The sequence below is a fragment of the Rhineura floridana genome, chromosome 1 (genome assembly GCF_030035675.1).
Source record: "Rhineura floridana isolate rRhiFlo1 chromosome 1, rRhiFlo1.hap2, whole genome shotgun sequence".
NCBI lineage: Eukaryota > Metazoa > Chordata > Lepidosauria > Squamata > Rhineuridae > Rhineura > Rhineura floridana.
The window spans coordinates 203763789-203775981 of record NC_084480.1 but is presented as its reverse complement, the minus strand read 5'-3'; the positions used below and the strand labels follow the sequence as shown (position 1 = coordinate 203775981).

At 45.2% G+C, this 12193-nt stretch overlaps 1 protein-coding gene across 1 annotated transcript in view; it reads right to left on the bottom strand.

The window, feature by feature from the left end:
- The window catches only part of ZCCHC2 (zinc finger CCHC-type containing 2), a 42570-nt gene extending 39385 nt beyond the window's left edge, over positions 1-3185 (bottom strand). The window contains exon 1 of the mRNA XM_061590301.1: positions 1824-3185. Coding sequence (XP_061446285.1) covers positions 1824-2837 — 1014 coding nt within the window. The 5' untranslated portion in view covers positions 2838-3185. The remainder of the gene's footprint in view (positions 1-1823) is intronic.
- Positions 3186-12193: the final 9008 nt, after the last annotated feature.

Here is a 12193-nt window from a genome sequence, read left to right as displayed (position 1 = left end):
AGATGTTGTTGGACTACAACTCCAACCAGCCCTAGCCAGCATGGCCAAAGATCAATGATAATGAGAGCTGTAGTCCAATAACTGGAGGGCCGCAGGTTCCACACTCTGGCGAAGACGGGTTCTCCATGAATGTATCTAATCAATAGCTTTTTGCATGATAGTTAAATAGAATTCACACGTTCAAAAGCAGTATACTACTGAATATCACATCAGTGGTGCGGCCATTAAATACCGAAAAACTCTGTCAACCCAACAACCCACACAGAAGTGAGATTTGGTTTTTAAATAGAATTTGTTGTAGTATGGGCATGTGTATATTGTACTGCTATTTTTCTTTTTATGATGTTTTTATCTTTATATTGTACGCTGGTCTTTGACCGTAATAAATTAATCAATCAATCATCAGTGGTGCAGCTAGATAATTTTACACCCAGGACTAATTGCCTTATGGAGGTAGCTCATTAGATGGCGGTGGGTATTACTTCAGTTGCGAGGCACACACTTAACATTTCTCTTCTTCCTCCTCTCCCCTTTCATGCATTAAAACTATCTCAACATTCCTCATGTTAGCGCAAACAGCAATTTGCCAACATTGGCAGAAGACAAGCCTTGAGAAGGTGCAGTTTTACATTTTAAAACACCATCATGACTACAAAAATAAAATGGGATTTGCTTTTGCAGCCCTAATCCTGAACATATTTACTTGGGAATTAGTACCATTTTATTACAGAAAAAACCAATGTATACTTAAAGAAAGTATAATAAAATGAGCATCTGGAATCATGTACATGCATGACCAGTCAGCTCATGCATAATTAAAAAAAAAAAAGACAGATGCTTTATCAACTAGCATCAGCCCTGGTGAGTTCCAGGATGCCCAATGCAGCCCAGGTGCTAAGGCCAGCTCTGCTTACCACAGTCTTTACTTTGGCCCTTCAGTCCAGACCTTAGCTGCATGACTGTACCATATGCTCAGGATGGCTGTTACCTTCATCACTTGCTTGTGTCTTACCTGAGGCATCTTGATTATTCACCACTGGAAACAGCAAATCTCTTTTTACATTCCCATTAAATTAAATTACACCTAGATAGCCTCTCTTACTTAGAAGCTGATGCAAACTAAAAATGGTGCAATTGCTGTGGCTCTTCTATACCTTCACCAAAAAACCAGACTGGTTTCAGAAATAGAAAAGAACATTTTAAATGGGAGTTCATATCTCAACCCCCATGCAAATGTGCCTCATGACTGAGCCTAAGCCCAAGTTTCATGCTCTTCTAATTCTGTTACCATGTCTATACCAGAGGCGTGGGTTACAAACATATGTTAACTGTACATCCAGGAACTCTTATTTTTTTATATCTTGCCTTTCTGCTAAACATGCATCCAAGGCTCCTAACAGTTAAGTGAAAACACATAACCAAAATATTTGTAGTTGACAGTGATTTATGAAGGCTGAGGAAATGGCAGTGGAAAATTCCCTTACTTCCAGGGGTATAGGAATAAACTGGGCCCCCTCATCTTGTAGCTTTACTACAGCAAACACACTCACCAAATGAGCTCTCCCCCGCCCACCAGATTCCTGCTCAGCAACTACCGGAGTAGTAAGAGGGCCACTATGAGGAGGGGATGGACAGTTGTGGGCCTCTGTTTGCTGATCCTTACTCTAGACACTATTATGTCACAAGGGAAAGTTCTTCTGGCAGCCTGCTATAGCAGATAGGAGCGGTCTGGAGATGGCGGCAGCAAGACACTACTGACGCACGGATTAAGCAAGGGGCGGCGCACTAAGAACGAGCTCTTGAGGTGCAAGGGACGCCCTTACCCGACCCCCATGGCAGGTGAACCCGTCCATCTCTTCTGTGTCGCGGCAAAGGGCCCTCCGTAGCCGCTCCAAATGCTCCCTGAGAGTGACTCTCTGGTGGAAAGAAAAGGCGGGGTGCAGGGAAGCCATGGTGAACAGCAGCAGCAGCTCCTCTTGAGCCACCAGCCCTAGGCCCTCTTCCGCCGCCCCAGGCCCGTTCATGACCACCGCCTTTTCTTCGCCTCTCCCCTCCTCTCCCCCAGGGCGGAGGGTGCCGAGGGGTCGGCAACTTTGCAGGATAGCGTCCACACGGGGCAAGAGGCGGTGGAGGCGACTAGCGGCCTCACGGTTCTCGGATCCCAGGAGCGCCAAATAGACGATGAGCTTGGAGCGCACAGCCGGGTCGCGGAAATCACTGCCTCCCAGAGGAAGAGGAGCAGCGGGAGAAGAAGAACCGCCAGTGGCGGCAGCCGCACCAGGAGGAGAGGACGGTGGCGGCGGCGCCGTGAGGAGTTGCTGCGGCTGGCTGGCCACGGCAGGATTGGGACTGCTTCCCGCCGGGGCGTCGGCGGCGGATGTGGCGCCTGCAGTCGCTCCGGCACCGTTGGCTTTGGCCTCGGAGTCTCGCAGGCAGTGGTAGTCCTTTCGAGCCAACTCCTCCAAGCAGGAGCCCAGGAAACGCAGCTCCAGCGGGTTGAGCAGATCCAGCAGCCCCACGGCGAACTCCAACCGCTGGGCCGAACCCAGCGCCAGGCCGAACCACTCGTAGACCGCCTCGCGAGCGCCCCCGGCTGAACAACCGCAGAGGCACCGCGGAGGAGGAGGTGGCGGCGGGCCTCCGGGGCCAGGGGGGACTGCAGCCCCTGCCCCGGAGCCAGCCCCGCTTCGACGCGGATGACAGGCCAGGCCGCCGCAACCGCCACGGTCCCTCAAAGCGATCCCAACTGTCGGTCCTTCGTCTTCCTCTCCCACGTCCTTATGGCTCATCGTCTGCCGTTGCTGCTGCTGCTTCACCGGCAGCTTCATCTTCAGCATCCTCGGGATGAAGGGAGGAGGAGGGGAAAAGGGAGCGGGGCGGGTTCAGCGCCGTCGCCGTCAGGAGCCGCCGCCGTTCATCGCCCTCCGCCCTGCTTCGAGGAGGAAGCACTAACGCTGAGGAGGAGGGGCGGAGGCGCCTTTGGCAACGGCCCTTGCTGATGGCGGCCGCTGCTCCTCCCGGCTGGTGAGGGAGCGCGAGAAGGCCCACATGCGAGGGGTGGGGGAGAGAAAAGAGCACACTTTGAGTGCGCAGATCACGAATCTACTCCCCTTCTCCTTCCTTCCTCTGACCGGCGCGAACTGAACTGAACAGAACCAGGGGGAGGGGAAAAGGGAGGGGAGAGAAAGAGTGAAAGGGGGGGCGGGATAGAAGCAGAATGTCCCGCAGCAACCAATCAGAGGGTCGGTTTGAGAATTGCGTCACCTCGCACCGTTCCAAGAGCTTCAGTGTCGACCACCCGGCCCTGGTGGTGAGTTTCCCGATGGGTCCTAGAGAAAACTCAAGCATTGTTGCCACCCTCCAACTTAGCAATTGGTTACGGCTAGACTGTAGGCGGCAAAGAGAGCTGTAGGACTGACTGCATACTGTATCCACTTAGTGGGGATTAAGCCCTATTGAAATCAGTGGGACTTACTATTAATAAACTTATAAGCCGCTTAAACTTTTCTTGGTGTTATACTAAAAGACGTCTGCAGGCTCAGAGTCAAACAGGCATACAAAACGAAATGGGAACGGAAGAAGAAATCAAACATTGGAATAGTTGCTCCTTCAGTGGCTGATGGATGGGGCTAGGTCGGTCTCTTCCTGCCATGATGTTCGCGTGGGAGGCAGGGACCACGTGCCTTATGAAACATCTGAGGCTTACTGTATTGTTAGAGGAATCCTCTTTTGAATTAACCCACTTCTGTTTGTTGCTCTCATCAGTAACTGGCATGATGGGTAAAACAGCGGGAGGGAGCGGGCTGTCTTCTAGCAACAGCATATCACCTATTTCACCTCTACCAAACATCTCAAGTCCCAAAGCAACCACAGACGTCCTGCCCCACGCCTGCTGGTGGTGGAAATCTCAATCATGGCACAGTACAGACAAAACATGAACGCACCATGTCATGAAAGGATGGTGTGTTTTCTTGCAGACATGTTCTTTAATGGTGCAATCCTATTTATACAGTATCTACCCAGAAGTAAAACCTATGATTTTAATGTATTGTTTTGCTTTTTTTATTGTACGCTGCTTTGGTAGGGCTTGCCATGAATAATGTAAACAAAAGTCCAATCTTATACATGCCTAATTAGTAGTGAGCCCTTCTGAGTTTAATGGGGCTTACTCCCAGGTAGGTGTATATAAGTCTGCAGCCTAAAAAGCATTTTTTAACCAAATGTTCCCTACTGCAGTGATTGCTAATGGTCAGTAGGCATCATGGTGCTTGAGACAGAAAGTCTCAAATGGCTCTCCTCATAGGGGTAAAAATATTATAATAAACTATTGTAGACCATTTGCTGGGCAGCTCTGCTAGTAGTTGCAGATGTGGGGAATCCTTTTGTTTATGGGTCACATTACCAATTGCAATATATATTGCAGTCTCTTTTCTTCTGTTAACAGTGCTGTTCCTGGATAAATGCTACTAAAAGGGAACAAAGAAAAGAAGTAATTCTTTGTTTCTAATGGTGCAACTCTCTTCCACAAGTAAAACCTCTTCAGTCAGGCTGTACCTTTACACAGCACGTACCAGGCAGTTAGAATACTGTATATAATAGCTTGTAGCCATTTGAAGCCATCATCAGGAGACTTGGAATGTGTCACTAGTACACTGAAGATGCCCATTTCTAGTCTCCTGTTTCATCTGAGGCAGGAGAGGTTGTACAGGTCCTGCATTTGTGCCTGGATGGAGTGGTAGACTGGATGAGGGCCAATGAACTGAGGTTGAACCTGATAAAGTACTTTGGGTAGGCAGTTCCCATGTCCTGGAATTGGGCATGTCCTGGAATTCTGGATGGAGTTGCACTAAAGGAACGAGCACGTAGCTTGGGGGGTGGGTGGATGGCATTCTTGGATCCAGCACTGCTGTTGGAGCCACAAGTGGCCACCACAGTACAGAGCATCTTCTGCCACCACTGGCCATAGTTGGCACACCAATCATTCCTAGACAGAGATAATCTGCCCACAGTGATCCATACATTGGTAACCTCAAAGCTGGACTGCTGCAATTAGCTCTGTGTGAGGCTGCTTAGGAGCTTGGTATAGAAACTGCAGCTGGTGCAGAATAGGGTTGCCAGGTTCATGGCCTGAGACTGATCCTGTATCTTTAGGAGAAGAGAGAGTCAGCCACGTGCAGGTGTTCTTGCAACTCTGTAATGGGAAAAACTACAAGGTGGAATTCTCCCTTCCCCCTGCACAATGTTTAAAGATACAGAAGACCTCTTGGTTGTCAGGCCCGGCCTCCAAGAGGTCTTCTGTATCGTTAAAAGTTGTTTAGGGGAAAGGGAGAATTCCACCTTGTGGTTTTTCCCATTACAGTGTTGGAAGAACACCTGTACTTGGCTGACTTTCTCTTCTCCTAAAGATACAGGATCAGTCTCAGGCCCTGAACCTGGCAACCCTAGTGCAGAATGCAGTGGCAAGGCTGTTGTGTTGAGACAGCCTTCCAAGCACATAATACACCTGGGCTGAAAGAACTACACTGGCTGCTTATTTGCCCAAACCAAATTCAAGGTACTTGTGTTGACATACAAAGCCCTAAACAGCTTAGGACATATATATTCGGCAGAGTGATTGATCTTACTGACTTGCCATACATTAAGATCAGCTGGGGATTCTCTCTTGGTGGTGATGCACAGACATATAGCACAATTAATTATGTGATAGAGGGCATTATCAATACCAGTTTGGGAATTTTCTCCCCTCCCTCATATAAGTCCTCAATATGGGATTTGGGCAGCAGCTAAAAACTTGTGGTTTTTGTTTATTTGTTTGTTTTACCTTAACCTTTGGATGAGCTGTTGCTTTGTTAATGTATTACCCTGCTAACTTATTTTAAATAACATTAATTGTGGTTTTAATGTATAATGTTTTAATATTGCAACCTGCTCTAGGATGCCTTTTTCAGGCATGAAGAATGGACTTAAAATATTTGGAAAATGGAAATTGCCTGCCTTCAAGTCTATCCCGACTTATGGCGACCCTGTGATTAGGGTTTTCATGGTAAGCGGTATTCAGAGGGGGTTTACCATTGCCTCCCTCTGAGGCTAGACCTCCCCAGCTGGCTAGGGCTTGCTCAGCTTGCCACAGCTGCACAAGCCAGCCCTTTCCTTGTCCGCAACTGGCAGGTGGGTGGCAACTGGGCTCCTTGGGACTATGCAGCTTGCCCACGGCTGCACAGGTGGCAGGGCACGTCACCCGTGAAGCACTTACTATGAGGGTGATCTTTAGGTGGCCCTTGACATTCAGGAGACACGAGCGGGGATTTGAACTCACAGACTCTGGGCTCCTAGCCAGGCTCTCCTCCCCACTGTGCTATACCAGCTGTATAAAATATTTAAAATGAATTAATTAATTAACTATAGTGCTCAGACTTCCCGTTCCATTCCCTGGGACCAGTATGGTCATCAGTTGCAATCCTAACGGGGATTAGTCAGAAGTAACTTCCAATGAAATGGCTAGGTCTAAGGTTCAATAAAATGTGCTTAAGGTGGATGTTACTCTGCTGCCTCACAATGGCAAAATATGTTTTGGCAACTCAGAGATTAATGGTGTTTACTGTGGCATATGTTTTCATAGGCATCAGCATATTTCATCACAACTTATCTGATGTACAAATAAATTGGTATTTAAATTGGAGCTTGATGACTGCCATACCAGTGCAATACCTCAGGTTGTGCTGTTGCGTGGATACTGCAAATCAACCCAAAACATGTGGGCTTAGGTTATGTGCCCACTAGTGTCCCTAAAAAGAAGTGAGACCATTTTGTTTGGGTGCAGCTTGAAACAAACTTGCACCAGGCTGTCCACATTTGATTCATTTTTTAAACATATTGACTCCATGTACACACCAGTGGACGGGGCAGGGCAGTGATGACCAACAGTTTTGAAATCAACAAGACAGCCAATGTGTCTCTCTCCCTCCTTCTTCACAGTTACTCACTTGTGTCATTCATGGATGTCCCCAGATCTCACTTTTAGTCGAAGGGAGAGGAGCACTGCTCTGTTGCTTTATAGCTTGTGACTAGATGTTCTCTTCCCCAAAAGTTTTACAGTAAAAAAGGTGGCAGCTGAAAAGGTGAGAGACTCTTGGAACCTCTGAGGGAAACAGAAGGCAAACAGGAGCCCCCAAGAGAGGACACATGCGAAAAGGAGCCATGGTTCCATACTTCCCCTCCAGCATAGAAGACTCCATGCTTCCTGCTGTGTGCTTGCAAGGTGGCCCCCACATTACCCCCACAGCTCCACAACATCAGTCAAACCCTGTCCCCTTCCTGCTTGGTGGGAGCTGTGGGGAAAGCACGAGGCGCCTCTAGCCCCAGGATCTTTTCTGCCACCTTCTTTTTTCATCAGCACCTGGAGGAAGCTGCTCACCTCTCACCTCCAGCTAAACAGTTTTGAAGTCCGTGTGAAGCTGGTTTAAAGGGAAAATGCATCCGATCTCTAAAATCTCAGATTCCGAGTACAAAGGGGCAGAGTTTGACTGATTGATGTTGTGCATCCCTGGATTCACAATACAGAGGTAGAGACATACTGAAATCAGCATAACTGCAAGTGTGTCTCTAACCCTTAGTAAGTCTGGGTCAGTGTTGTTATTGGCTATGGTAGCGAGGTATGACATGGAACCAATTCATACAAGACTCCCAACTGCGTAGAGCTTCTGTGTAGAGAAGACCGTAGACTCCTGCCACCCTGCTCTGCATAGCAGAGACAGAGAGAAAAGGGGCTGCCCCCCCTTTGGTTCTCCCCTGTTCACTTTTGACTCCACCTTTGCCCACCACCAGCATGTGACTCTTGACCGATCACCCCAAAGGAACATAGTCCTCAACAGAAAAAGGGTTATCCACCCCTGTATTGGGGAGCAAGACTCAGTGAACACAGTGGATCTTATTTCTGAGTAAATATGGTTAGGAATGTGCTGTCAGTTATGCTTAGAAAGACCTGGAAAAATAAAAAGTCTTATCCTGGCACCAAAAAAGGTTCAAGAATAGATACGCTGGGGAGGACTTTCCAGAGATGGGGCACCACAGCCCCAAATTCCCACTCACCAGCTATTACCCACCTAACCTTGGAAGGCAAGGGCACCTGAGAATAGTTAAGATTTTAGTGCACAGGCAAGTGTTGGGAAATATTACCTTAAAGGTATCCCTGTCCCAAGTCATATTAGGTGTTTAAAGATGAGCAACAATTGTATAACAACTATCATCAGTCACACAAAGGAGTTAAAATGGCATTGAACAGGGAAAGGAAAAGATCCTGACATTTTTACAGGGAATCAGTAGAGATAGATGGGAGGAGACATACACAGAGAACGAGAAATGAAACTCAAAACTTTTAACTGCTGTAGTAAATGTGAAATGAAAGTGAAACTCAGAGCTGTTTCTAGGTAGAGGAACAGCTTGATAGTCAGTTTGAAGTCCGCTGCCCAGCCTGAATCTCAGCCAACAAAAGCAAGCAAAAGAGTGCATGTTTGTGGCTGCAGTCCTCGAGTATGTTATCTTGGAAAGAAATTCCATGTAGGGCAATAGGACCAATTACATTTAAGTATATACATTTACAGTGCAAGCCCATGCATGTTTACTCAGGAATTTTACTGTGCTTCAAGGTAAGTGTGCTCAGAACTGAACCCTCAGGTTTATGGCACAAATAGCTCTCGGCTAAGGACCAAGTAGTTAAAATATCCGTTATTTTAACAGCCATTAAGAAAGAGAAGGATGGAACTGGAAGATCTAGGCTCAAATTCCCACTCATCTCTGAAGCTCACTAGGTAGACTTACGTGAACTTAGCCCCAAGGGTTTGGATTTTTTAAAGAGATATTTTTATTATTTTCTGTTACAAATTAAACAACCAACAAGCATTGGAGTACTGGTACTCTTGTCACATTACCTGTTTTCCTTTTTTGAGTTCACACTCCTATTTTAATACATTAAAACAGCAACAAAGATGTGGATCAGTCAACAAATGTGGATCAAAGATGGGATCAGTGCTGCAGTAACTGCAAATATATTATGAAAGGCATCCAAGTATCTGCAATTTTGTCTTTTAGCCACAGGGAAGTTATGAGGCTAAGGCTACAATCCAATACACACTTATCTAGGAGTAAGTCCCATTGAACCCAATGGAGCTTACTTCTGAGTAGATGTGGATTGCAGCCAAAGACACTGCTTTGTGTTCTCAGGCCACATCCACACCAGATGTTTAAAGCACTATTCTATCACTTGAAAGTCATGGCTTCCGCCAAACAACCCTGGGAAGTCTAATTTGTTAAGGGTGTTGTTAGGGGACCTTTATTTCCTGCACAGAGCTAAAATTCCCAGAGTTCTCTGGGAAGAGAGATTGATTACCAAACCACTCTGAGAATTGTAGCTCTGTGAGAGGGAACAGGGTTCTCCTAAAACTCACAGCACCCTTAACAAACTGCAGTTCCTAGGATTCTTTGGGGGAAGCAATGACAAAGTGGTACCACATTTTGAACAGTATAGTGTAGATGTAGCCTCAGAGAAAGTACAAAATACAAATGTCACACAAAATTCTGAAGCCCAGTCACCCATTTTCAGTCCAATCCTATACTCATCCACTCAGACGTAAGCCCTGTTGACTTAACTGAAACTTAATCCCAAGTAGGGTTTTATCCAATCATACACGTTTACTCAGAAATATGCCTTACTAACATGACAAGGGCTTGCTTCTGAGTAAGTGTGCAGCAAGTTTTGTCAGAAGAAAAAAATAATATTCGAGAGAGAAAACTTGTAATGAGTTATTGAGAATATTTTTTGGGTCTGAGTGGAATCCCCTCCTGTAGGGATCAGAAACTGAAAACCCAAGACTGCATCTACCCCTCTGAGGAATATCTGGTAGCCGTCCAATTGGCAGGAAGATTGTGGAAAGGGTGGTGTACATGGCTCTGAGAATTTCAGATGTTTACTCTGCTCAAAGAGGGAGAGTTAGCCCACTATCTTCCATTCCCTCTTCAAAACAGACCTGAAACATGCATTGCTGGCCCCAGTTGTATCACATGCTCAAGAGTTCAATAACAATTCATCAGGCAAGCCATTAGGGGACACTGTCTACTGCAAACAGACAGAAAAAAATTAAATTGCTGTACTATGCCCTGTTGCTGATCCTTTTATTGTGGACTTGGTTGATCTGTCAAGGAAGAGGTTGATGGGATAGAGAAGAGATCAGTTCAGCTTGTTTTTACACAGGCAACAATTTTAGACAGATAGCACCTTGGTTTTCCTCTGAGGGATTTAAAAACGGGAGTATACAGAGGTCTACTGGTCATTTGAAGGGAGCAACGGTGGAAGAGTGCCTATTCTAATATGAAGAAAAGTGCATGCTTCTTGGTTATACTAAATTAGAAAGTATATTGTTTTTCTCCCTCTGCAGCTGTAGATTCCCCCACCTCTTTTTACTCTGCTTTGCCTTTAATTAAAAGCTGCCATTAAAAATAAATTGTACTTCACTTCAAAGCTGTAATTAAAAATTAATTAAAAAAAACACATGCCTCACAAATCATGGCTGACATATGAACCTACAAAACTTGTCTGAACAGTATTGCCTTGCATTTTTAAGAAAGATAAAGTGGATTTGGTCAAAAGAGTCCATGTTATTTTTGTTAGGCCATAGACTTAAATATGCTTATCTGGGAGTAAATTGCTTTGAACTCAATGGGATTTTCTTCTGAGTAGACATACTGTGAATTGTGCTGTGAGTAGGGATGGTTTCTGTCACTTTTTAATTTCTCCAGTCTTAAGTTCAGTTTGACATATTTCCACACCAATACGCAATTTTTTTAAAACCCTCACAAAAAACTTGTCAGTATTTTAGTGCACATATCTCCTAATGTACACATTTTTGTATGCAATTTCCCTTATTTACAGTTTTAAGCAATTTACCCTAATATGCATTTTTGTACATTATTTTCACCAATACATGCATTTTTATGCACACTTCCCCCTAATATATGCATTTTTGTACACGTGAATGGACAATGGCATCACAAAATTTGGAGAAGTGTGAATTTTGCTGGATATCTGTGTGTCACTTTCTGTATTGCTTTGGAAAGTGTGAATAAGGTAGATTTGCATTAAAAGGTGCACCAAATATGTCCCCCATCCCTAGTTGTGAGATGTCAAGACTGCATTTTTTTTTTATTTACTAGGGCAAAGCACTCAAGGTATAAAGAAGACGCATGGACCAATGACAATTTGCAATGCTCAGCATTACCGGAGACACTGCAAGGTCCTACCACCATCGGAATGTTGCTTGTTTCCTTATGGTGGTGATCATGGAATTATTTGTGTAGTATTCAGTTGCAATAATGTGTGACTGAAGGAAACAACTGTGTACACACTTAGAGGCACTCATAGAGGCTTAAATGGAACTTCAAGCATGCAATAAGTAAAGGTATAATCTGATACAGCAATAACTGAAGATACTCAACAAAAAGGCAATATACGTCACAATGTCTGCAACCTTGAAATGATTTAAATCAGTAATACTAGAAGAGGAATTTCTTTGTAATCTTGCAAAAAGGATGTGGATATGATTTTTATTCTTAGCTGATGGAGGCGTGGGGAGAGATCCTTGTGAAAAGATCCACCCTAAAGAGACAGGAAGAGAGATCATAATCATATACACCTTTTGTCTTGTGGGTAGAATTTCATTTTGAAGTGAGCCATACATTATTTACGAAACACAAACCTGTTTTTGAAGAGAATAAGGAGTAGGTACTAAAAACAAGGAAAACCAGGTATTCCAACAAAAGCACTGGCTGATGATTTTTAATTATACATTTAGGCTGCAAACCTATACTCACCTACCTGAGAGTAAGCTAAATGGGACTTTTGAAATAGGGTTGCCAGGTTCCGGTTTTCACCCAGAGACTCTGGATTTTTGTGGTCTTCTCCGGTTTTCTGGGTGAGTCACCTTAATCTCCAGACTCTCAGCTTTCATTAAAAAAAAATTAAGTGTCTAGGTGGTCTGGTTCACAAGATATGCACCAAAACATCAGCCACCCCACCCCCCACAGCGTCTGTGAAATGATCTCTTAGCTGGCTGCTCTAACCCCATCCTTTCAGGTTTGTTGCCAATAAGTTAAGTCAGGGTCACGATTGACAAGGGATTTCTTGGCCTCCAGGCAGTACCTA